The sequence below is a fragment of the Monodelphis domestica genome, chromosome 1 (assembly GCF_027887165.1).
Source record: "Monodelphis domestica isolate mMonDom1 chromosome 1, mMonDom1.pri, whole genome shotgun sequence".
In the NCBI taxonomy this organism is placed as follows: Eukaryota; Metazoa; Chordata; class Mammalia; order Didelphimorphia; family Didelphidae; genus Monodelphis; species Monodelphis domestica.
Window position 1 is genome coordinate 90,575,654 of NC_077227.1, and position 27,912 is coordinate 90,603,565.

Sequence of the window (27,912 nt, forward strand, 5' to 3'; positions counted from 1 at the left end):
GACTTGGCCAAATTGTGCTTTACACTAAGACCAAGGGGGTGGAAAACAACCTGTGAAATTAATGGACCTCCTGGTACACGGTAGCACGTCATGCTGATCACATATGCCCCTGTAGGTTTCATAAAACAAAGCAGTTGTTTTTTTATCCTGGAATGTCTTAAATAAATTCCTCTTTATTCAACTTTAAAAGGAGACCTGTGTTCATGAGATTTTTTTTTAGAAGTTTTTAAGCTTGTATTGTAAAAAGTTTGTGCCTCAGCATGGGAAATGGCATTGATCTGAGTTCAAATATTGTCTCTGACATTTATTACCTTTGAAACTGAACACAGGGCACATAACTTGTCTGAACTGTGGGCAGTTCTCTAAGATTAAAAATAGGTTTTATTCCTGGACCATTAAAATTTTTTAAAAAATTTTTTGACTGGCCTCATACTTTCTTTTTTTGTTTTAAAACATTCTATTGACATCTTATGCTTTCATATCATTTATATCCCCAATCTATTCCTGTGACATAATTACTCAGTATTCAAGTTCAAATAAATATACAGAAAAAAACTTTCTGATATTGTAACTTTTTGAAATTGTTTTTCTGTCTCCTACTCATGATTCCTTATTAATCCCTAGGATCAAAGCATTGTACAAATATGAGTTGGTTTGAGGTTGAGAACTCTATGCCAAGAGGAAGTGTCTTCTTCCAGAGAACTGCCCCTTATAACAAAGAATAAGAAAGAAAAAATATTTCAGCAAATCTTACACATTGGATATGGAAAATGAGGAAGCTAATACCCTATTGGTGGAACTGGTAACTGATCCATTTTGTAGAGCAATCTGGAATTATATCCAGAGTTATGAAACTGTGTATAACCTTTGACCCAGCAATACCACTATTAAGGCTGATTTCTAAGGTGATTTGGGAAAAAGGAAAAGAATCTACTGTTCTACAATATTGATAGGAGCTCTCTTTTTAGTGACAAAGAACTGAAAATTGAGGAAATGCCCATTAATTTGAGAAATGGCTGAACAAGTTGTGGTATATGATTGTAATGGAATCCTTCTTTGCAGTAAGAAATGATGAGCAGGTTATTTTAAAAAAATGGCTAGACTTACATGAAATTATGAAGAGTGAAATGAGCAGAGCCAAGAGAACATTATATACAGCAACAGAAATATTGTTTAAAGAATGACTTGTTGTATTCACACTTCCTGAGAAAGAACTGATAAATAGAAACAAGCAAGACATAGCTTTACAAATACATATATATTTTTGGTAAATTGTGTATTTAGCGGATAGATGGAGAGAGTTACATGAGAATTTTCATGTAACAAACAAATAAATAAATAAATTTTAAATTTTAAAAATGATTGTAATCCACATCATCTGCTTCAAAAGGCAGTGTTTTTTCCACATTCTCTCTGTCTTTGAAAGAATACTATAGAATATATAGGAGTGACACTATTTTTATTTTTAAAATTGAGATAAGAAGGCATAGAATAGTTTAAAAGATGATAGGTTTAGTTCTGGAATTAATCACAAATCATTTAGTCCTCCCTCTTAGGCACTGTATAGATGAAGCAAATAAGGGCAGGAGAGGCAACAGCTTGCCCAGCTAGCTCAGTGGCAAGCCTGAAACTTGATTCATGGTCTCCTGGCTCTCTTTTCTTTCTCTGTTCTTTCTAAGACACCAGGCTCTGAGTCAAAATTATCTCTCAACGGTCTTCAATTGCTTTTGGTCATCTTAAAATATCCACTTACTGGGAAATATCATTTCAGTTTGTCATAATAGGCTGTCACATGTTTAATTAAGATGGCCAGGAGCTGACACTAAAGAGTCAGTGTGGAATAGTAGATAGCGCTGGATTTGAACTCTGGTGACATGGATTCTAGTCTTAGTTCTGTAACAATCTAGGTTTATCACCCTGGACATTTCTCTTCCCCTATGGGAACCCCAGTTTCCTTATATGTAAAATGAGGAAGTTGGATAAGATGACCTCAAGATCCATTTTGAAAACTAGCCCTGATGAAAAGAATGATTTTTTAACAATCTTCTAAACACAAAATCATGTTTCTCTTTTTTTTTGTTCCCTTGAAGTTTATCACTTATAAGGAATGAGAAGAATTTAATTGAATAATTTACTGTAAGTAAAATTTCATCAAAAATCTGGCCTTATGGGATAGGCCCTTTGAATTAGGAAATCTGAGGTTTAGAACCTACATGAAATTATGAAGAGCAAAAAGAACAGAACCAAGAGAAGACTATATACAGCAACAGAAATATTGTTTAAAGAATATTTTGAATGTTCTTAGTTTATATGTATATGTATATATGTATATATTTATTTTTTTAATCAAATGATGCCTTCTCTAGTATGGGGAGAGGAGTGAGGCAAGGAAATACATGGGTACTTTAATGTAATAAACAAATTCGATAAATAAATAAACTTAAACCAAAAAAAAATCTTACACATCAATATTCAGGGATCTGCCCCCAGGCTCCCACCTCTTCATAGAAGCAGGGATGTAGCCTTCTCATATTTCTTCTTTGGTGTCAAGGTTAGTCATTTATAATTTCATTGCATTCAACTTGAAATGATTTTGTTCTTATAGTAATTTCTATTTACACGATTACAATCATTGTGATTTTCTTTTCCTGGTCCTTTCTTACTTGGCACCAATTCATATACATTTTTCTAAATTTCTTTATACTCATCATTTTGAATGAATCTTACTGCATGGTTATATTCTATTGTTGCTTTTCAGTCATTTCAGTTGTGTCCAACTCTGACCCCATTTGGGGCTTTCTTGGCAAAGAGATGAGAGTGATTTGCCATTTTCTTCTCCAATTCGTTTTACAGATGAGAAAACTGAAGCAAACAGGGATTAAGTGACTTTCCCAGGGTCACACAGCTAGTAAGTATCTGAAGACAAATTTGAACCCAGGACAATGAGTCTTCATGACTTCTCTATCCGTTGCACCACCTAGCTAAGTTTCTATCATGTTCTATTTAATTATATTCTAGATAATTCTATTACATTCATGTGTTATATTTATCCCAATCAATAGGCATCCACATTTTTGTTGTTTTTTTTTAACTACTACAAAAAGTATTAGTAAAAATAATTTAGAGTACATAGGGTCTTTCTTTTTGTGATTGAGCTCCTATACCTAGCTATGAAATCTCTGGATCATAGAATGTGAATATTTTAGTCACTTTCTTAACATAATTTCATGCTTTCCAGAATGTTTGGGCCAATTTACAAAGCCTACCAAACCCTCCAACACTGGCTTCTCATCTTTTTGGACTTGCAATTTCATTGACATAGGGAACTCCCAGTAAGGAAATTCTCTCCACCAATGGTGGTAGGTACTTGCTCTGAAACTTAGAACTAAAGAATTGCCTAGACCTAGGACCCTCAGAGGTTAAGTGACTTGCCAGAAACACAGAGCCAGAATATGTTAGAGGTAATACTTGAATCCAGGTTTTCCTGACTCTGACTTAGCAGTCTATAAACTACACCTTGCTGCCTCCCAGTATATTAAATACTTTAAATGACTGGGAGCTAAAGGATTTGGTCAGCATTTTAAAGACATTAATCTTTAAGAAGTTCAGCTTTAACAAGAGATAGAGAACATTTCAAAATATAAAATGAATAACTTCAATTATGTCAAATTAAAAAGGTTTTGTACAAACAAAACCAATGCAACCAAAATTAGAAGGAAATAACAAACTGGGGGAAAAATCTTTATAACAAAACTCTTTGACAAAGGTTTAATTTCCCAAATATATAAGAAACTAAGTCAAATTTACAAAATAGCAAGTTATTCCCCAATTGACAAATGGTCAAGGGACATGAATAGGCAATTTTCACATCAAGAAATCAAAACTATCAATAAGCACGTGAAAAGTGTTCTAAATCCCTCCTGATTAGAGAAATGCAAATAAAAACAACTCTGAGGTACCACTTCACACCTAGCAAACTGGCCAATATGGCAGCAAAGGAAAGTGATAAATGTTGGAGGGCATGTGGCAAAATTGGGATACTAATACACTGCTGGTGGAGTCGTGAATTGGTCTAACCATTCTGGAGGGCAATTTGGAACTATACCGAAAGGGCTTTAAAAGAACGCTTGCCCTTTGATCCAGCCATAGCACTGCTGGGTTTGTAACCCCAAAGGATAATAAGGAAAAAGACATGTACAAGAATATTCATAGTTGTGCTCTTTGTGGTGGCAAAAAAAATTGGAAAATGAGGTGTCCCTTGATTTGGTAATGGAATATTATTGTGCTGAAAGGAATGATGAACTGAAGGAATTCCATATGAACTGGAACAACCTCCAGGAATTGATGCAGAGCAAAAGGAGCAAAACCAGAACAATATACACAGAGACTGATACACTATGGCACAATGGACTCCTCTACTAGCAGTAATGCAATGATCCAGGACAATTCTGAGGGACTTATGAGAAAGTGCTATCCATATCCAGAGAAAGAACAGTAGGAGCAGAAACTCAGAATAAAAACATATAATTGATTACATAGTTCGATAGGGATATGATTGGGGTTTTCATGTTAAAAGATCACTCTACTACAAATATGAATACTATGGAAATAGGCTTTGAACAACAAAACATGTATAACCCAGAGGAATTGTTTGTCAGCTCTGGGAGTGGGAAGGAAAGAGGGGTGGGAAAAAATCATGAATCATATAACCATGGGAAAATATTCTAAATAACTTTTTTAATTTTAAAAAAGATCAGCTTTAAGATTAAAGTCATTTAAGATTATGAGGTTCTAAAATATCTAATAATTAGAGCATTTGACTAGTTATCAGTAACCTGTCTGTCATTTATTAGCTATGTAATCTTGGTTAAATGGTAACTTCTCTGAGACTCAGTTTTTTTCAACTGTAAATTGGAAACACTAGTACTCAATCAGCTATCTTATAGCGTTGTTACAAGGAGTATATTAATTTATATTTTGGTCAGTTCTTTTAGAATGGTAAAAGGATTCTATAATTTTAAAAACTATACTTTGAGACATAATTTGTGATGATAAGTTACTATAATTTGACTCTATATATTATAACACAAATGAGAACTATGATCACCCAATAATCACAACCACTTTAAATTTGTTCCCCCTTCTCTTAAGATGATTTTATATGATTCCAGGTACCACTCAGAAGCACTTTAAAGGTTTAATTTACTACTAATGTTTTTCAGTCTCGTATCCTGACTACATGAAATGCAGTTAAACTAATAGTCTATAGAATTTCTCTCATAGGATCTCAGAGTTTGGAGGCCTTTTAATCCAATCTACACCTGAAAGAACATCTCCTGCATAACATACTAGAGAAATAGGTATCTGGGCAGACAATGAAAATATACCAAGTCTCTATCACAGTAGGGAGAAGTATATGAGATCCTTTTCTTCTGGACAGGAAGGGTGACTTAGGAGATACTGGGAGCTCACGGTGGGAAAAAAAAGGACATTGAAAAGGGGAAAAGATAAGGAATAGGATATGGGGCTCTGGTCCATTGTACAATGAATGTGGATCAGGGCAAGAAGGAAACAAAATCTACATGCTTCTCTGATCTGTGGTTTTGGTGGTTATTATGATATACTGATGTAGTGTTAAAGAGGTTAATTGGTATATAGTCGGGTCAGACACAACACTCACTGCCTTTCCCAATCAAAACATGCCAGCCCTTTAAGGCTTGAAAAATAACGTCTGGACTTAGAATTGAACACAAAGAGAGAAGGCTGGAATGTCTTTGGGAAATTGCAAAATTCTTTGAGTGACCCTAAACTTCTCTCTGAAACAAAAGCCAATTTTTAAAATTTATTTATTCCATAGTTACATGATTCAAAAGCCCATTTAAAAAAACATTATTCTTCTCTTGGTTGAGTTATAGAATATTACAGTGTCTGAAGAACTGAAATTGAGGAACATTCAAAGGGCAATAATCTACAGGAGGTAACATTATGAACATTACTATTACTATTATTGCCTAAAAGAAGTGATGATGTTAAAGAAAAGTAAATTATATTACCAAGAAAACTAATAACTGAAAAGATTACTCAGCCATGTTGAGAGAGTGAAAGCTATCCATATGCATATCCAGAGCCCTCTGAGCTCAAGAAAAATGTAGAATCAAAGATCTCTGATAAAGGTCTGAAATCAAGTTATATCGACTACTCAAAGAATATGTTAGACCACAAGCCATTCATCTCCCAAGTGAAAAGTAGTCAGTGTATCTGAATGAATAGTTGAATTGCAAACTATTAATGACCAGAAGAAAGAATGCCCTGAAAATACTAATAGTAACATAAATGTCGATCAAAACAACTCTGAGATTTTGCCTCACACCCAGAAAATTGACAACGATGAAAAAAGATGGGGATAGTCAATGTTGGAGACATTATGGGAAAACACACATTAATACACTTTGTTGGCTCTATGAATTAATAGAATCATTCTGGAAAACAATTTGGAATCATGCTAAGAAAATAACTAAAACATCCCTTTTATTTGACACAGAAATTACTGTGCTGGGCATATACTAGGCAAAGAGATCAATGACAAAATGAAAGGCCTCATATAAACTAAAATATTTACACAACACTTTTTTGGGTATGTTAATAAAGACCTAACAACAAAGATAACCATCAGTTGGGAAATGGCTGAACAAATTGTGATACAAGAATATGGTGGAAGATAACGATGAATAAGAAATAACAAATATGACAAATACAGAAATGCATGGAAAGCCTTATATGAACTGATGCAAACTGAAGCAGAACCAGAAAAGCAACATAAATAATGACTACAACAATGTAAATGGAAAGAATGACAACACAATTAAAATTAAATGTAATGAAATTAGAATGACCAAATTCATCCCACAAGAAGAGAGATCAAATGACAATTTCTTTCACTCATTTTTGATCATGAGCATAAGATATCAAATATAACTGGGCTTTTTATTATATTGTTTAATTTTGCAGTTTTCCATTTTTTTCATATTTTGGAATTAGGGATGGCTCTTTATGGAAGAAAGGGAAGGACTGCAATGGCAAATACAAATGACATAAAAATGAAAATTATGTGTTAAAATATCTTAAAAAATAAAATAAGGAAGAATATGAAGGTGTCAAGCATGTTATGTAAACTACCTTATGCTGAACTCATAGAAGAACATGAACAAGAATCTCACAGGATAGGCATATGTTAAAATCCTTATTTAGAGGAAATATATTGACTAGTTTACAGGTACATTGGCATAATGAAGTATGGAAGTTGTTAAGCTATGAAATATTCATTCTGCCATGATTTTCTGGGCTATAAATTGAGGAAATGGGAATATTTTAGTAGTGTGTCATCTACTTCCTAACACCCTTTCTTCAGACACATTTGAATGAAAATGAAATTTCTTAAAAAGAACCAAGTAGAACCACTCCTCTACCAAAAAAAAAAAAATCTTATCAGTTCAGTTACATCTTGATTGCTGCTCTTAACTTGAAGAACTAGTCTAATATCACTCATATATACTCTCATTGTCATCAGTTTAGCATATAAAGAAACCATTTTGTAAAGATGAGTAATTCTTGCATAATTTTTTAACCTGGAGCAGGCAACAGAGAAAATTAGTACTCTATGTACAGTTTTTTCTACTTTTTTTCTTTGAAGGAGAAGTTGTCACATTTTTACTAACTTCAAAGGACTATCCAAAATCTTTGGTCTAATATTTCACTGAATCATGTTGGTAGAAATAATAAATCCTTCGACTAAAGTTCCTTTTCATACAAAAATTTTAATTTAAAAAATAATCAGAGTAATAAGACCTCGTCTATAATGTATATGTTGTAGAGAGTGTCATGGATATGGGTTGTGTAGGATTTAATTCAATAATTCAATCTTTTTCTCAAATAGAATCTTAAGAATACTTTTTTTTTGTTCTTAGCCTTCCAAGTACTTAGAAATTACTGGCAGTTATATGAAACTTTGGACATAATATCTCCTTTGTAGTTGCTACTACAACGATGATTAATCCTAGCTTCTCTGATTTTTCTTGGATGAGAATTGAGCAAATTCACAATCCTCCTTAACTCTTCATCTACCCTTGACTTCTTCACATAATCAACTGAGAAATCTTGTTGATTCAATATTTACATTTCTCATCTCCATCCCCTTTTCTATACCTATATAGTCACCACTGCAGTTCAGGTTCCTATGGCTTCTTTCCCAGATCACTGAAATAGCCTTCTTGCTGGACTGTGTCTCATGTATCCTTCTGCAATTTATCCTCTATACAACCACAAAAGTGGTCTTCCTAAAACACAGGCCTGACCATGGCATTCCACTACTCCAAAAACTTCAAGAGCTTCCTCTTATCTATAGAAATATCAGCGCATTCAAAAATAAAATATTGGAGAAATATTCAAGTGGGAGGTTACTGAGTGGTAGAGTGGCAGGTCTAGGGCCTCAACTGGACCTTACCTGGAACCAGTACACAATATTGATTCTAAGATGGAAGGAATGGTTTGTTTTTAATTCAAATAAGAACTTTTTTTTAACTTTTAAAGCCCTTTACAACTTGACTTCAGCATACTTTTCTTGCTTTATCATAAAATATTCTTCCTTTCATGCACTCTCATTAAAACCAAACTGTTCTTTTTTTTTCTTTTCCTTATATATAACATTCCAGCTCCAAACTGTATATATTTACATATACTGGCCTTCACCTGGAATGCACATCTCCCCTCTACCTCTTAAAATACATAATTTCCTTCAAAGCTCAGTTCAAATATTACTTTCAACATGAAGCCTTTCTTGAACTCCAACCAAATACTAGTGTCTTCCCTTCCTCCTCCCCACTCCAAATTATACTTATAGATGTATAGCCCTAGCCCCTGCCCTGGTGGGCTTGGGACACTTCCCTATAGGACAGCCTTGTACTTTGGACTTTAAGGAAGACGTGAGTCCTGATTTCACAGGAGAATCAAATGTACCCATACTTAAGGGGCTCACTGAGTTGATTCCAGATGCTTTATATTCCAACAAAGGTAATCTTTTACAACACTGCAAACTGTAATTCATCCATACTTTCTCATCCCACCAATTCTTACACACACCTTCCTATAAATCCTTTCAAAAAGTGCCCACCCTGGAATATGGAAGTCTTTCTCTTTCTCTTCCAGTATCAAATAGATAGCATCGTACTCATGCTATTGACCTGTACTCATCTCTCACTCTTGAGACATAATTGTCCTATCTACTTTTCCAATCATACAGCTCTTGGCTAATACCTTTTAGCTGCTTCTTGAGCACAAATTTTCATTGTTAATATGTTGCTGCCTATTTATACCCATCATGTCTCCCCTTTAGTCCTTTGAGTCATTCACAATGTGGATTCCCCAAATATTATGTTATTCCATAATTTATAGTTATTCCTGTCATCAAAACAAATAAATTGAATTGTTCTTTTACTCCAAATTTCTGATGAAGTGGATTTTCTCCTTGAAAAGGTAAACCATAGTCCCTTAATCCTTCCCTCACCAGTCTTTACCGTTGCCTCAAGCAATATAGCTTGAACCTAAAAACTATATCCCCTAGACTTAAAAAAGTAAGAATTCTACTCCAGTATCCCCTCTCTAGATATCTATCTATTCTGGCCTCCCTTTGAGTCACACTTTACACCCCTTATTATATGTAGGTGAATGGCCATGTTATAATGGCATAAGCAAATTAAGTCAACTTTGAGTTAATGTATGATGAATATTGATGTAGGTACAATCTACCCCATTAACATAGGGACAAGTCTGATGAATTGTGCTGTTGTGTTACTTGCTGCATATGGATCTGACATAATCTAAAAAAAAAGTTTAAAAATCTTTCTATTAAAAGTAAAAAGTACCACAAAAATATCTCATGTTTCTTCATATAATTCAATTTGGAAAGTAAAATTTAATAAATTCATTTCCCCTCAAATATATATGGGGAACTTTTAAACTATTAAAAATGGAAATAGCTCAAGAAAAATTACAACCATTTGAAATTTCAACATTTAAACATAAATTTCTTATTTTTATTCTTTTTATCTCTAGTTTTTAGTGAAATGATATCTGTAGTAGACAAACATAACAGGTTTGAAGAGAAAATCCACTAGTTCTCCATTGGGGCAAGTGAAACTAGTATAAGCAAAAACAACAAAGAAAAGTTTAAGCAGCAAAAAAAAGACACAAAATTAAAAATCTTAATAAAATTTATTATAGTTATCCTTTCGATTCTCATGTACTATTATTGATAGAGAACACAGACCGTAATTGCTTTGTATGAATGTTTTAACCATAGATGATATGAAATCTAATCAACTGTACAACATCTTGACAATGCAAGAACATTTTTTCAAGAAAAAAAATGTTTCTAATAACAAAAACAAGCTGTTTGCAAAACCACCTAAGCAACATTAGAATTTGCATTATATAAGGTTGCTTACAGAATTGCTAAGTGTAAGAAGTCCTATTTGTTAGACGAAGCATGGGTTCCACCTGCATCTCTGATTATCAAAATGATTCTTGTCTAATCATATGCAAACCAATTTTGAATGGTTCTATTTGCTGATATAGTGAAAAATATAATTGCTTATATGCCTAAAGGCTCTATGATTGATTAATTGTAAAATTAAAATTTCCAAAATGGCAGGTGGATGAACTGGTATATGGAGTTAAAGTGGCTAAAATATGATTACATTCACACTATGGTCTAGAAACTGATATTAAGAAAGATTTGTTCTTTTGTAAACTTGCTTTTGGCAATACTATATCACGAAAATAATTTCAGTATAATTTATAGATTTTTAAAATGAAAATGATATATCATCAGAGAACTGTACTGAACTCTGCCCTGATGATGCTCAGCTGACAAAAGGATGAAAAGCAGGTTGACAACCATTAGTTTACAATTCAACTTCATACAATTTATGTATATTGCAGTACATGGGTGCTTAGTCTCTATATAATTAATTAACCTTCCTCAATCCATTAGTAGATATAGTAAGAGAAAGTAACGACCAGATAAGAAGGAATTAAATTAACTAATTTTTAAACCCTTACTTTGTATTTTAGAATTGATACAATACTACAATTGATCAGTGAGGGCTCAGCAATTAACATTAAGTGATTTGTCCAGGATCACACAGCTAGGAAGTGTCTGCAACCAGATTTGAACCAAGGTCCTCCTGTCTCTGGGCCTGGCTCAACTATTAAAGATGCGTCTATGTCCAGTTTACGAAACATAAATAAGTTTATATTTGATTGAATTGAAGGGGATAATCTCATTGGTTGGGCAATATTAGACATACTTCTTGTATCAAGATTTCAAGTGAATTGTATACAAACCCCATTCTCTGTCCTCAGTTACTCACTTCCTTAAATTCTTTTATTTAAATTTAAATTCGTCCATTTAAATTCTTTTGTCCATTGTTCCACTCAGGATCTATGTGTTCTTTACATCATGATCACTGCCAAATTCTCTTTTGATTATGCTATCCAGTTTATGCTATTTATTTATTATAAAGTTCAGATCTTTGTGCCTCTATCTATCCTCACTCAGTTTAGCGCCTGACTCCATATTTCTCTTCACGAATATCTGGGTGAGCCACTCATTCTAGGGGACTTCCACATAGAAAATTTATTAAGTGTCTTTATATCATGTATATAGTTTGCTTCTACATATATTTTTCTTACTGTCTTCCTCTTTTGCCTATAAGTTCCCTGAGGACAAAGACTGTCTTTTACCTCCTATGGTAGTCCTAGCACTTAGGGGTGTGTGTGTGTGTGACACGTTGACTTCCATATTAGAATGTGAAGTAAACTTTCAAGGCAAGAATTGTTTTTCTCTTTCTTTGAATCCCAAGCTCTTACTACAATGCTTGGAACATAGTAAGCATTTAATAAATATTTCTTGAGTAACTCTTGCCCCTATACCAAAGGTCATTAGAGTATCAGGTTAAGCTAATGGAGGCTGCATATGGGATATATTTGTTTTCTCTGTGAATTTTTAGGTGTATATTGGGGAGATCTTCTGTCCAGAACTCTCCTTGTATATCCTAAGTATTCAGAGATTGAGCGGAGAAAATGTCATATTTTTTTTTGTTTTGATTTGTACTTGGACAGTCAGTTTTCTGGTGTATTTCCTTTACCAATCAGGCTAGTTTCTTTGAGACAAATTCTGCATCACTGAATTTTTTAAATTTTTATTTAATTAATTCATAATATTTTTCCATGGTTCCATGGTTCCATGATTCATGTTCTTTCTCTCCCCTCTCTTCTCCCGTAGCCCACGTGCAATTCCATTGGGTTTTACGTGTGTCATTGATCAAGACCTATTTCCATATTATTGATATTTGCATTACCATGTGCATCACTGAATTGTTGAGGAGGCATATATGTTACATTATTGTACCCATTTCCATAATGCATAAGGATTTTGCTTCCTTAGAATGCTGGTTCATCTAGAGCACACTTCAGTAGTTAGCCCATGTCAATTTCTTTTTTCACTTTCTAGCAGAACTAGACTCTGATTTACTATGATATGAGTCAGAACAGAGGCAGGTAGATGGCTCTTTGGATAGAGTGTTGGACCTAGAGTCAGGAAGATCTGAGTTCAGCTCAGACACTCACTAGCTATATGACTGATCAAATGATTTAACCTTTCTTTGCTTAATCCTTCCACTGAAGAAGGAAGAAGCAAACCACTCTGGGAAGCTAGGTGATGAAGCAGATAGAACATTGGACTTCGTCTTCCTGAGTCTAAATCAAGCCTTAGACACTTATTTTCCTGTGTGACCTTGGGCAAATCATCTGTTTGACTCAGTTTTATCATCTGTTGAATGGGCTGGAGAAGGAAATGGTAAACCACTACAGTGTCTTTGCCAAGAAAATTCCTAATAGAGTCATGAAGAATGAGGCATAAATGAAAAAAATCAACAAGAAAACCAACAACCAACAAGTTCAAATCACTTGTCTGTGATCCTTATGGAATGCAAATCCAAAGAGCATGGTTTATCTAATAACCTAGAAACAGAAAGGAAGGAATAGAACTATTAGCTGTACCAATATACATATGTCCTGTATTTCTCTATGTAAAGCATGAACAATTTTTTGCCTTAGTTGAATTCAAGCAGGCCATTCCATTGGTTGCTCTGATGACCCTTCAAAAGCTAAATTTCCAAGTCAGTCTGAATAATTCCCAGCAGAGAGCAGAGACAGTTGCTGACAATGGAGAGATACAGACACAGAGAAGAGCAGCATTCCAGGCAGGAAATGTCTTCAGTTAATAAGACACTTAGCAGCAAAGAAAAGAGCTAACCATGAATTTGAAGACAAATTAGTCCTGTTATTTGAGAATTTGGTAGTGGAGAAGAGCAGACCCAGAGAACCCAATGGAGTGGCTCACCCAGGAAAGATGTTTTCCCCAGGAGGGAGTAGTGTGAGGACAAAAACAACCTCAGATCCCTGTACCACAAGATCATGAGTTTTCCTAGAAACATGTTCCACATGTGTGTGCCTCACCACCAATGTACTCAAAGTTTGTTCCTATTCGTTCCCCACATTCTGTTTGAAATTGTGGGGGAGTATACCTCAGATTTGTGCAAGGAAATGTTTTGTGACTGTTTTTTACTATGTCAGAGTGAATGCTTTTGCTAAGAACTAATGGAAAGCTTACTAAGGGGTGCTCATGAACTCTTAGGAATGTAGAACCAGAGGTACCCCTAGAATCTGAAAATAGTAGTTGTCCTGAGGCTAGTGTAAAAGTTCAAGCTAGGAAAAAATGTCTCAGAGGGATCATTATTTATGTTTCACTATACTGAGAAATATGAATCAGTAGTTACACAATTTTTCAAGTTGTTTCAAGAGTAATCAGCTTTACTAATAAATCCATTAAAAGGAAATTTCTTTGCAGATTATGTGACATTGGAGTAGAGCATAGGTCACTTACAGTGCTCTAAAACCCTAGTTTTCTTGTGTCAAAGTGCTTCATAGAGTTAGCTAAGAGAAGAAATGATCATTTTTCTTTAGTGATGATAAAGTAGTTTTATAACAAAAATTTTCTTCTGAAATGTAGATTTGATGAATACTTTTTTAAAAAATGTACTCTCTCTCTCTCCATATGTACATATGCATATATACATACACATACATGTATATATAAATGTTATCTGTAAAATGAGCTGCAAAAGGAAATGGATCTTGCTAGGTAACAAGTTTGGGATTCCTAGATTCCATGTTGACACAATGGATGAAAAAAGAATTATCTGATAATAAAGAATTATATTAAACAAAGTAATATAAATTTCACTGCTATTTGCTATTCACATCTTATTTAGGTGAAATAGGTACAAACTAACACCTCACACCCTACACCAAGATAACTCAGAATGGGTGAATGACTTGAATATAAAGAAGGAAACTATGAGTAAATTAGGTGAACACAGAATAGTATACACGCCAGACCTTTGGGAAGGGAAAGACTTTAAAACCAAGCAAGACTTGAAAGAGTCACAAAATATAAAATAAACAATTTTGATTACATCAAATTAAAAAAGTTTTTGTATAAACAAAACCAATGTAACCAAATTGAGAAGGGAAGCAACAAATTGGGAAACAATTTTCATAACAAAATCCTCTGACAAAGGTCTAATTACTCAAATTTATAAAGAGTTAAATCAATTGTACAAAAAATCAAGCCATTCTCCAATTGATAAATGGGCAAGGGACATGAACAGGCAGTTTTCAGCCAAAGAAATCAAAACTATTAATAAGCACATGAAAAAGTGCTCTAAATCTCTTATCATCAGAGAGATGCAAATCAAAACAACTCTGAGGTATCACCTCACACCTAGCAGATTGGCTAACATGACAGCAAAGGAAAGTAATGAATGCTGGAGGGGGTGTGGCAAAGTGGGGACATTAATTCATTGCTGGTGGAGTTGTGAATTGATCCAACCATTCTGGAGGGCAATTTGGAATTATGCCCAAAGGGCGATAAAAGACTGTCTGCCCTTTGATCCAGCCATAGCACTGCTGGGTTTGTACCCCAAAGAGGTAATAAGGAAAAAGACTTGTACAAGAATATTCATAGCTGCACTCTTTGTGGTGGCCAAAAATTGGAAAATGAGGGGATGCCCTCCAATTGGGGAATGGCAGAACAAATTGTGGTATATGTTGGTGATGGAATACTATTGTGCTAAAAGGAATAATTAAGTGGAGGAATTCCATGGAGACTGGAACAACCTCCAGGAAGTGATGCAGAGTGAGAGGAGCAGAACCAGGAAAACATTATACACAGAGACTGATACACTGTGGTACAATCAAAGGTAATGGACTTCTCCATTAGTGTCAATGCAATGTCCCTGAACATTCTGCAGGGATCTAGGAGAAAAAAACACTATCCACAATCAAAGGACAAATTGTGGGAGTAAAAACACCAAAGAAAAGCAACTGTTTGACTACAGGGATGGAGGGGACATGAATGAGTAGAGACTCTAAATGAACACCCTAATACAAATACCAACAACATGGAAATGGGTTTGAATTAAGGACACATGTGATACCCAGTGGAATCGTGCATTGGCTAGGGGAGGGGTGATGGGAGGGGGGGAGGAAAAGAAAAAGATCTTTGTTTCCAAGGAATATTGTTTGTAAATGACCAAATAAAATAATGTTTAAATTGAAAAAAGTTTAAAAAAATAGGTACAAACTGCTAGTTTGTTTCAATGACAAGATATCACTACAGTGGTTCATGGAAAAGACTTATTAGTAGCAATACCACCAATAACAAGAAGTTTGTTTGTTTTACTGAAAAACAGCCTATTCATCACAAATTTTTGTCTTTTTTATAAAGATAACTGATACTGATATTTCCAAAAAGGATTTAATCAGTTCTTTGGGATGCAATTTTATTTTACATTTAAGTATGTTATAAACAATGCAATAAATCCTTAATTCTATTTGGATAAAATGTGGAAATTACTGGATATCCACATGTTGTTTAAGAAAGGTGAAGACATAAAATAGGTGGTGGGAGGGGCGCACGTTGCTAAGCAAAATAAAGAAGCCACCAGCCTGGGGTGTTTGCATGGGATGTGACCTGCAAACTCCTCCCTCTCTGCAGAGGTTCTTTATCTGGAGTAAGTAAAATTGTTTATATATATATTATATATATTCTGGTAACCGTATTTCACCTCCATTGTAACACATGCCTTTTATTTTCTGCATTTGAAAAACATTATCCTGAGAAGCCTCCAGGACACAACCACAGGCGTAGGAAAGCGAAGCTCTAGGAGTGTTGTATCCACTGTCTCCGTTTAGAAAACAAACGCATTTTGTGCTTTCTGGGCCACCGTCCGTCTTTCATTAATTTGGCACAGGAAGATAAGTTAACTAATACAGAAAGCGGGAAGCCACCCGGTGCTGCTGCGCACGCGCAGCAGCCCATCTTTCTCCCCTCCCCCTCTTCCCCCCGCAGGTTGCCAACAGTTACTCTCCTCAGAGAAGAAATAGTGGGTCCGGGGCCATGTCGGGCAACTACGGCCGCGGGGCCGCCCGGGCGGGCACCAGCAGGCAGCGGGATTCGCTCCCGCCCGCTCCGCGAGAGGCAAGTGGCTGCCGGACTCCACAGCGCAGCCAGGGAATGGACGACCGGGGCGATGGCGTCGAGACAGCGGAGGACGACACCTGCCAGACCCCCGGAGCCTCGGAGCCTAACCTCGAGCTGGAGGGTGACGACTGCAATCGGCGCCTGATCCGTCACCAGTACCGCGAGCTCATTCACAACGTGCAGCGTGAGCGGGGGTAGTAGGGTAGGGAGCGAAGGGGACGGGGAGGGGTTTTCCGTGAGGAGGGGGAGGAGGAGCTCTTTCCCTCTGTGTGCTAATAAGCGCTTTACGATTAGCAACTCATTTGGTTCCCCCTGCTACTCTGGGAGGGGGCTTATGTACAGTGTTTTTCACTGCAAAAAACTCAAGTGACTGGCCCAGGGTTTCACAGCTAGGCTGGATTTGAACTCTGAACATATTAACTAGATAGAGCTCTTCCCCCCTGCTCTAGTCGTCTGTCCGTTGGGATTAATAGCACCCTGAGTCACAGCAATAAAAATTTAGAGTTTGTAAAGTGCTTTAGAAACCACCATCCTACCATCTTCACAACTAATGAATCACAATAATAATGATAGTATGTATTTAATAAATATTTTTTCAGGTTTGCAAACCAACATATCTTCACAACTACTGTGGGAGGTAGATACTGTTATCCCTATATTACTAATGAGCAAATTGAGGCAGGCCATTACCCAGAGTCACACACCTGTATAGTGTCTGAATCTAGATTTGAACTCCAGGCTTCCTGATCCCAGCACTCTTCCATCCCTACCACCTAGCTGCCCCATATCATCTGTACAATGGGGTTAATAGCTGACCTCTACCCAGAATCACTATAATAATGAGCTTTTAATAATATGCAGCAAGGTAGTGTGGTAGGTAGAGCAGTAGGCGTAGAATCAGAAAGATTAATTTTAGGGAGTTCAAATCTGGCCTCAGACACTAGTGGGGTGAACCTGGACAAGTCACTTAACCCTAGTTTTCCTCCATCTGTAAAATGAATTGGAGAAGGATATGGCAAACCACTCTAGTATCTTTGCCTAGAAAACCCCAGATGAGGTCAAGAAGAATTGGACATGACTAAACCTGCCTTTAAAGGTTTGCAAAGCACTTTACAAGCAAACATTTCATTTTATCTTCTCAACCAGCAGAGATTGAGGCTATTATCCTCATATTACAGATGAGCAGATTGAGGCAGGCATTGCCCAGGGTCACATAGATATATGAATTTGAACTCAGTAGCTATATCTATGTCATCCTGAGTAAGACACTTCATATGCTCTTTTTTCATCTTTAAAAGCAGTAATTCTTGAACTAAATTCTAAATCTAGGCTCAGTACAGTGCCTGGTCCATAGCAGACACTTAATAAATGCTTGATAATTGAACTGTTTTCTATCCAAAATACAGTTGATAATTGACTACTTCATAGGGACTATTGAAGAAAGTACTTTATAAATGTGAGATGCTATTTTTGTTCCCTCTTGCCTACTGATTTTGTTCCTAGCACCTTTTAGGATTCCTTGTTTTGTCTTTTTAAAATTTTTACCTTCTGTCTTAGTATTGATATGAGCTATTGGTTCCAAGTTAGATGACTGGGAGGTGCTAGCAATTGCCCAAGTCACACAGCTTAAGGTTGTTTTTAAAAAGAAAGGCAACAAAGGGTATATAGTACTGGGATCTCAAAAAATAACCACCAAAAAGGCAGAAGGAGAGTGTGAAGTAGTGGAGAACTATGAAAAGATTTCACTAGCCTGTGGGGGAGAGAAGGTAAGCCTGGCTTCTGGTCAATGTGGCCTTGGACCAGCCATTCACCCTTCTGAATCTTAGTCTTCTTCCTGGGATGTAGAGGCTAGAATTGACTGTCACAAAGGACCTTTTCTTCCCCAGTGTACTTTGATGTAGCACTTGGTACTATACAAAATTTCCCTTTTCTTTTAAAGAGGATTGTGCTGTTTACTTAATAATCATCATCATCAAAAAAAAAAAATAATCATCATCATCATGATATTGGTGTTAATGCCCTATTATGTAAGTAGATAAAACAGAACATAATGGACAAAGAACTGACTTCTGAGACTGGAAGAGGTTTCAAGCCCTTCCTCTCACTCTTACAGGCAATGTGACCCTGGCCAAGTCATTCTCAATGTCCCAGGTAACTCTGAGATTAAAAGTTGCAGAACAGTTGCTAGTCTACATTGGTAGAGAGAGTTTTTGTTTTTTTTTTTTCACTGAGGAATTCCTTACCCCATTGAAATTACAGGCTAGGACCATATGCAAATCATGCCTTAAATTTTGTTTTCCAAAATGTTCTCAAAGCAAAGTTGTCCCCATTCTTCATTTGTAAAACCCAGAATGAAGAGTAATTTGACCAAGGTGGTAAAAGTGCAAAATTTGGAGTAAAATTCAGTTCTTTTGGGGCAGCTAGGTAGTACAGTGGATAGAGCATCAAGCCTAGGGACTAGAAGTGTCCTGGGCTCAAATAATCACTTACCCTCCACCCTAATTGGATCCTTGGCATTCTTATGCTTTATAAAAAACACTCCATATTCATTCTAAGAGAGAAGGTAAAGGTTTTTTAAAAAAAGAACTTGGTACTTCTGACTCCTGATACAGTCAGACTACATGCTACATACCCTTTATAGGCTAGTTATATGAGGGTGAGCTCATTAGATATAAAAAAAAATTAGTTCAGAATATAAAGGAATAAGGATCCTACATTTGTTAGACTGTTTTAAAACAGTAAACCACCTTTGTGTCAAGTTAAAGATCTTCATGATAATTTCTGAAACATTGAGAAACAGGACCTTTAGAAGTAGTTGCTATAGCTGTTGAGTTTTGTCAAGGATATACTAGTAAATGTTTCAATTTCTGAAGTATGTATTTTTAAAATAGAGCAACGGGAAGATATGCTGAGTTCAAAAAGCAACAAATTAACAGATGCACTTGAACAAGCCAACCAGCTTTTTAACAGAGGTAAGTGAGCTTTTACTAATGCTGTGTTTTAAATTTAACCAGGAATATTAAAATGACTCTACTTGAAGGCAAAACTATATTCAAATTGCTGATCTCAAATTTGTCAAAAGGAGAGCTTTGTAAGAAGGGGTTGGTTATTGTATTGATCTGAATTGTGTTGTCTTTCAGTATTGTTTTACTTGTATCTTTATCATTTTCTACATTCTCTTGGCTCTGCTTACTTTGTTGTTCATCATTTCCATACATCTTCAAGGCTGTGTGGATTCTTCATTATCATCATTTCTTACAGTTCAGTAATATCCCATTACTTTCCTGGCAATTTGCCTAACATTGATTGAAGCCTGTGCTTTTTTGTATCACTTAGGATTAATGCTATATAAATTGTAATAATCATGACTGGATATAGGGGAGGAGAAAATAATCAGAGATGACTAAGATTTAATTAAGTCTCAATGGCTTGTAAAATAATAACTAACAGAAATAGGGAAAAGAAGAATTTTATTTAGGTAAAGAGATAAGAATTCTGTTTTAGGAAATTCAGTGCAAAAAAAATCTGTTTTGTGTGAGGCCCTGTGTGAAATGATAGGCATGTAAAGATAAAAAATGAAATAAACCCTTAAAGGATTTTAAACACTGTGTACATATGAATAGAAAGCCATTTAAAAGATAGCATAGGATAGTGAAAAAAAGGACACTGACTCTGGGCACAAAAAAGTAGGTTCAAATCCCACCTTTCAAAGGTTTTACCTGTGTGACATAGGTGTCAAAGCCTGAGTTTCCTCAGGAGTAAAATGAGAGTGTTAGACTAAATGGCTTCTAGGATTTCTTCCAGCTATAGATTGTTGATCCTCAGAAAGAGGATACTAATGACTGGGGGGATCAAGTAAGGTTTCATCAAGGAAATGGCTCCTGGGTAGAGCCTTAAGAGGAAAGATTCTAAAAGTAGCAATGAAGATGGAGCATGTTCTTGACAGAAGGATAGCCTTGTACAGAGAGCAGAGATGGAATATCTGGTTAGGAGAAAGGTAATATTTAGTTTCTAGGGATATCATATCCCAAGTGAAAAAGTCCAGCAACAAATTAATACGGGTAAAATTATTCTCATGACTAATATATATTGAATTCAGACACTTTGGCTGTTCTTTCTTTTATATCTTGATAATTTTGTTCTCTTTTGCACAGTGTCTCAAGCAAGAGAAGCAGCCCTAGATGCCCAATTTCTTGTTTTGGCTTCAGACTTGGGTAAAGAAAAAGCAAATCAGTTGCACTCTGATATGACTTTATTTGATCCTTCATCATTTGCTGAGGATTTAGTAAGTTCAAAGCCATTGAATTTTAGGAACCTCTATTTCACTTTACTAGATTTTGAAAAGATTTTAAAATTACTTTCTTTTTCAGACTTAAGTGTTAATATTCCAGTTCCTTTGTGACTTTTGTGATTATTATAAATAAGTGATTAGGAGAAAAATAAGTCAATTGTTAGACTTTGTGGATTATTGGGAATGATCTAGAACTTTCATTCCTAACATTGATTCATGGTTAAAAATAAAGACTTGGTTAAAAATAAACCACTAAGTTTAGCTGATGGTCATTGGAATCAAGCATGGAGCTAATAGTTAGGTATGTAATAACTTGGGTATTAGAAATTTACTATAATCATAGAGATATATGTATTGCTTTAACATAATGTCTGAAGGTTTCTGACACTTAAAAAATAAGACTATTTTTTTTCTTTGTGAAATTGGAGCTGGTTGAATTCCAAAAGTTATTTAGAATTTCCATTTTTTCCTCTGTGGAAGGGTGAAATTCAAATCCAGCCTAAGTAGTTCCCTACTTTGATCCTTTTATTTTTAATTATAATCTGTTAATAAAATTGACTTCTTTCAAAAGATTGACTCCCACCAAACAGACAGCTTACTTAAAATTTATAGACAGTTCAAGTAAGAATTCTTATCACTCTGCCACTGTCCTGTAGAGCCTGAAATGGCTTGCATGGGATTGAAGATTGTTTTATATTTTTCTTTGTTTCATGAATTTCCATAACTAAAGAAATCATCACCAAGTGGCCAAACTACTAATGATGAGCCTTTCTCCGTACTTAACTAGACTGGGCTTCAGAAAGCATATAATCATTCTGTTGGCTTGACTTAAACTTGAAGCCTGTCCCACATACTAGAACCAGCCAGAGCTTATACTGCTATAGCCTTTTAAGAGCTGAGTGAGGCATTGTGTTTGAGGAATAAGCTAGTCATACATAATGAATAGTTGATTAAATATATTGCCGGTACTCAAAGTATGAGGTCTTTGTCCAGTAATCAATATGTGGGCATGCTATTATAGTCTTGCTATAAATGAAAATAGAAGGCAAAATAAAATAGCTAAAGCCAAAGATGGCTTAGAACTTCCCCTTTGAATGAAGTAAATAGAGGATTCAGTTTTATTGTGCATCCAAAGGTAACAAGAAATTCTCATTAGGCCATTCATTGGGTATTGCATGTTATTTGTAATAAGTAGAGTAATTGCGTATTAGGCACAGATATTTATTGCACAGAATAAAGAGGTAAGAATTGTACCCTGGATTTGATTTTGAGGATCTTAACATATATTCGGATACTTGGTGGTAAGGTGAAGTACAGTGATAGGAATAGATCAGGATGATGAAGAATGTTGGAAAATACAGATCAGAAATAATTTAGACAACAAATGTTGATCAACAAACATTAAATGCTTTTATTCTAGGTACTGTGTTAAGCACTAGAATCACAAAATCAAGCAAAAAGAAAGACAATCCTTGTCCTCAAGTAGTTTACATTCTGAAGGGCAAATTAACAATGAAAAGAGGAGTTAGGCGCTCTGATTGGGGGCATGATGGAGGATTCCAGTTTGTATTTTGCTGAGGAAGCAAGAATGAAATGATAGTTGATCTGGGCACCCTTCTTAAATGGAGGTTCTAGGAGGAGCTGCAGGGACTTTCAAGGCATGAATTTCAGTGCTAAAATGATCTTTCAGGAAGAAGAGGTTTTAGGGGGTAAGATGGAGGGGACTGAATTGCAAACTAGTGAGAAATGAATAAGGAATAGAAGCAGAAGACTTAGGCTACATAAAAGCCTAATGCCTTTATATTGTATTTATTAGAAAAATGGGAAGGCAAACACCAATTAACATCACTATTAATTATGTTTTAATAGGAAACAATGCATTTTTGATGTGGGAGTTACTTGAATCAGCTGTTTTTGTATAGTCTGACTATGAGTTTGTTAGAGCAAACATTAAAATGGGGGCAGCTGGGTGGCTCAGTGGATTGAGAGCCAGACCAAGAGATGGGAGGTCCTGGGTTCAAATGTGGCCTCAGACACTTCCTAGCTGTGTGACCCTGGGGAAGTCATTTAACCACCATTGCCTAGCCCTTGCCACTCTTCTGCCTCAGAACCAATACACAGTATTGAGTCTAAGATGGAAGAAAGGTTTAAAAAAAAAACAAAACAAAAGCATTAAAATGAATACAAAACTATGAAAGCATAAAAATGGAATACAACTTAATAGCTTTCACTGTAACAAGTTGGTCAAAAAGCAGGGGGGGAAGAGGGACAGAAGACGTGGAAAGAAGTAAAGACTCAGTTACAATTTCACACCAAAGTTTAACCAATATAAATTAATTGTTAAAACAAGGATACCAAATAATAAAGTGCCTTAATCAGCAAATACTTGCCAGGTGGAGATATATGGAATTTTGGGAAAACAATGGATTATAACATGAAATTTTTGGTTAAGTCTTACAGAGAACAGTGTTGGATTATGATAAATATTTCCTCTTAAAAACATGCAGGATATGGTAAAACCAGTTTAATGAGCTTTGTTACAGTGATCCAACTAAGTAGAGTCATCCTGAGGACAGTAGGAAAACAGACAAAAGATTGGTAAAAGTTGGGGGCAGCTGGGTAGCTCAGTGGATTGAGAGCCAGGCCTAGAGCCGGGAGGTCCTAGGTTCAAATCTGGCCTCAGACACTTCTCAGTTGTGTGACCCTGGGCAAGTCACTTGGCCCCCCATTGCCTAGCCCTTACCATTCTTCTGCCTTGGAGCCAATACACAGTATTGATTCCAAGAAGGAAGGTAAGAGTTTAAAAAAAAAAAAGATTGGTAAAAGTTGTTAGAGCCAGTTCTTTCCATCATCAAGAGATGAAGAGCCTTATCACTGAACTATAGCATCATAGCCTCAGATAGATGTAGAGAAAAGGTAAGAAAGGTACTGATAAAAATAAGGACAGCCAAAAGCAGCTGGACTAGATCCAATGTAACCAGAGAAAGAGTATCTGCTGGAAGTGGTAGGTCTGACTGTTTGGGAAGAGAGCAATCCCCCTGGAAAAGTGTGGGGGGAAATCTTAGACAATTTTTCTAGCCTCCCCCCACCCCACCAGAGGCAAGATGTATCACATAGTACAATGAAAACTGGCTTTGGAGTCAGAGGCCATGAGTTCAAATCCTATCTCATATACTTTTTTGTGTGTGGTCTGGGCAACTTAACTTTTCAGTAAATGAGGAGGTCGAACTTGATTTTTAAGTTCTCTTCTATCTCCAAATCTATGATCCTAGGACCCAGTACCAACTACCAACCTATATATTTACCTTCCTTTCTATAAAATTTACATGAAAATAAGAATACATATATTGAAATTTGGTAAGGACCTTAAAAGGAAATGAGTTTTCACAAGTAATATTTCCCTTTAGATTATGCCTTTACCGGTACATCACTATTACAGTTTTTTAGATATACATACATATATATATATATATATGTGTGTGTGTGTGTGTGTGTGTGTGTGTGTGTGTGTGTGTGTGTGTGTGTGTACATATATATATATATATATATATGTTATATATGAATGTAGGTTCTGCTTACTCCTGATAGTTTTTAAAAATTGATTCAGTAGAGCAACATGCTGTGTTAAAAGACTTTTCTTCCAACAAGGTGTCTTGCATATATCAAAATTATACATAATTTCCTGTTGGATATAACAGAGCTTTGGCACTCATCCAAAGGCTCAGGATTTAGAATTGTATTTGCTACTGTCATGGAGATGCAAAGTCTTTGTGAACGTGGGCTTCCCTGTAAATATTGAAATCTTCCATATACTCCTGTCCGCAGATGCTGTTATTATTCTTCTCATTGTATCAAGCACAAGAATAGTTGCAGGGGCCTCCTGGAGTACACACAGTTGAGAAGTTTAGTTTGGTTGTCCATCTAGGTAAAAGGAAGTAGATGACCACTGTCTTGTTTTGGCTTAAGATTGTAGTTCATTGGACACCCCATTGGTTTAGAGCCTGGCACATAATAGGTGTTATAAAAATGCCTATTCCCTTTCCCTTCTGTTCCCTCTGCTGTGTTTGTCACTATTTGACAAAGGTCTTGAAATGCTGCTACTTCAGTTCTTTTGTGATCTCATCACAGCACTGATCTCAGCAATAGGATGACTGCCTCCATGGATGTAGAGCAGAGCCCCTCTCTGGTATGGCTCTTATCTTGCTGCCTGCAATTCTTATATATACCTTACCTAACATGCTTTGGAACTTTCCTCACTTAATTTAACCTTTTCTTCGATGTTAATGAAGCATGCTAATAGTCATTGTTTAGTGAGCATTTATTAAGCTTCTAGGTATTATAAGGCATTGTTCAAGAGCTAAGACAAAGCCCCTATCTTTTAGGAGGATCCCTTTAGGGTTGTGGGTGGGTGGAATACAACTTGTGCATAGAATGTTAAGTCTCTTTCTCCCAAGTCTACAAGAGATCAAAGGGACAAACTGCCAAAAGGAATAGAAGAATATGATAAAATGGAAGGGTAGTTTTGGCAAGAATATTAGAGTGGTGGAGAGGTTTCAGATGGAGTGTTAGAATGAAGATTTTGGTGAGAACTGATTGGAGATAATTTACACCTTGTTAATCTTGTATTCATTGAATATGACCTAATGAGGCTGTGAACGTGACAATATAATTTTAAGGTATGGTCTTCAAAGTAGCAGAAGTTGCTTATTGAGAATTGGCAAAGGGAGGATTTGCAAGTAGCAGTGGGGAGCAATGGGTATACCAACTCCTCTTGCTGGCCCCTTGTATCCAAGGCATGAGAGAGATTTGTCAGTGTTGTAGATGGTAAGGAATGGGGTTTTGGTTATTGCCAAAAGATGTTGATAAAGGTAGAAAGTGAAATGGCATTGATAAAGCAGAGACTCTGGATGGCACAGACCAAGCTGTGGAGGAACTTTGAAGGGAACATTAGATGAGATTTGTGATTGAGGATTTTTGCCTGGGCAGATTATAACTGAGTCTTAGGGATTTGAGGAACAGCAGGGAAGAATAGGCCAGCCATAGGGTAAAGGAAATTTCACATAGGGAAAAGCCTATAGATTGACATGACCTCAAGATTCTGGTCTTGTCTCCTGAATACTTTGAACCTTTTCTTAACTTTATCTAGAAAAATTAAATAAATAATATCCTTTTTCAGATGTAATTGAATCACTCCAATTTTCTTGGATTAGCAAAACAAAATTGACCATACATCTATGCTTTGACTTTGTGATACCATTTTGATTGTATTAAAGTTGGTTACTTAAATACTCCAAAGCAAGAACCAGATCTTAAAATGTTCATGTCCTCACTGCTTAGTAGCATGATGCATGCTGCTCAGTTAATATTTGTTGATTAATATTCTATATATTCAGAGTTCTATTTTAGTGAATTAGTCTAATGTAGGTATCCCTTTTTTAAATAAAGATTGTTTTTTCTAATTAAATTTCATTTGTTGTGTCACTGGCCTTATTAAAAATGGCCACTTGAATCTGTGACTCTCCCAAAGATATAATCTTCAGTCTGAGGACATAAAGTATTGATTTTATATATTTAGAGCAACCAGAAAAGTGTTTTACATGTGTCACATTCTTAGTAGTTGATTGACATTTGAGCTAGTGTAAAGGTTAAATTAATGGTTGGACGATGATTATGTGAAATTATGTGGTCTCTAGTATTTATTATAACTTGAGTCAGAAATTTATTTACAAATAGAGAGGAAACAATAAAGAAGAGAAATGTGAGGGGGGATAGAAAAGTTATCTATCCTATCAAATGTTTTGCTCTGGATTTGCTTAATCCAGACAGAGATCAATTAGCTCTCAAACAGGAAGGCTAGTAATGAGTAACCACAAGGCCTCCTCCAAGATGGAAGCTAGTCTCTCCAGAAGCTAGGAAAGAGGTACGCTTTTTACTCACCCAACGAAGTAATCCAAGAGTCAGAGTCCAATGTGAAGCCAAGTTCCAAGCCCATGATCCAAGTCGTAGTCTCCAGCAAAGCTTCCTCGAAGACTATTTTAAGACTTATCTCCAGAAGGCAATCTCTTCAGACTATTCAGGGCTTGATTTCTATGGTGACATGTTGTCCCCTCCCCTGTTCACAGGGGCCAATCACAATTTCCAAATTGTCTAGCATTGCCCAGGGGGCAGTGTCTGTAGGATCAACTTTTCACCTTCTAAAGGTTAAATTCTCATTAAAAAGATTCACAGATTCCGGGCTGATTGAATCAAAAAGTTCACAGTTTCCTAATTTGATTGAATTTATAAGGTTGTGAATTCTCTAAGTACCTTGCTGACTTTTCACCTAGTACCAAGTAGAGTGTTTAATATTTTGTTGATTCAATTCAAAAGTAGACAAAGGAGAGTTCATCTTATCTTCAGCCTAGTGAGTTACTAAGTAGGGGTACTTAAGTTAGTGTTAACTCAGCATACACAATAAAGAATTCTCTCACAATTGGTAGACATGTGCAAGAACATCTAGTACACATTGTGTTGCTAGAAAACAGCATTTTTAAGATGCTAAAGAGTTAGACCTTTATACTTTCTTACTAAGAGTTTATGACTTAGGTGGTTAATTTTTCTTTTAGGTTCAATAAGTAAGCTTTCCTTTTCATGCGACATGCAATTTATTTCATGGCTATTCATAAACTTATTTAGCTGCTATGTTGTAGCTATGTGTATCCCTGAGATATGATAAAGTTCTAATCAGACTTAGGAATGGTTTTTTCCCTGGTAAGTTAAGCATTTGGCTAAATTAAGACTTTCCCCCCCTATTCTTTCAGCTTAAGTTTATGGGCCTAAATCGGCTTGAAGTAGAAGAAAGTGACAGTGAAGAAGAAACTATTATTATTGGATTCTTACCTCAAGATTCCTGGCTCAGAATAGGATTAATATCAATAAGATTCTTGAAGAGTGCTCCAACATTCCACTTTTTGTAAGT

At 35.8% G+C, this 27,912-nt stretch overlaps 1 protein-coding gene across 2 annotated transcripts in view; it reads left to right on the forward strand.

Annotated features, from left to right (window-relative positions):
• NSMCE4A (NSE4 homolog A, SMC5-SMC6 complex component) overlaps positions 1–27,912 on the forward strand; it is a 48,149-nt gene that overhangs the window by 215 nt on the left and 20,022 nt on the right. Inside the window, exons 2-6 of one of the 2 annotated variants that reach the window (XM_007478867.2) lie at positions 2,854–2,908; positions 16,532–16,847; positions 19,555–19,635; positions 20,818–20,948; positions 27,755–27,906. In XM_007478867.2, coding sequence (XP_007478929.2) covers positions 16,580–16,847; positions 19,555–19,635; positions 20,818–20,948; positions 27,755–27,906 — 632 coding nt within the window. In that variant the 5' untranslated portion in view covers positions 2,854–2,908; positions 16,532–16,579. The remainder of the gene's footprint in view (positions 1–2,853; positions 2,909–16,531; positions 16,848–19,554; positions 19,636–20,817; positions 20,949–27,754; positions 27,907–27,912) is intronic. The other variant, XM_056803161.1, reaches the window with a different exon arrangement.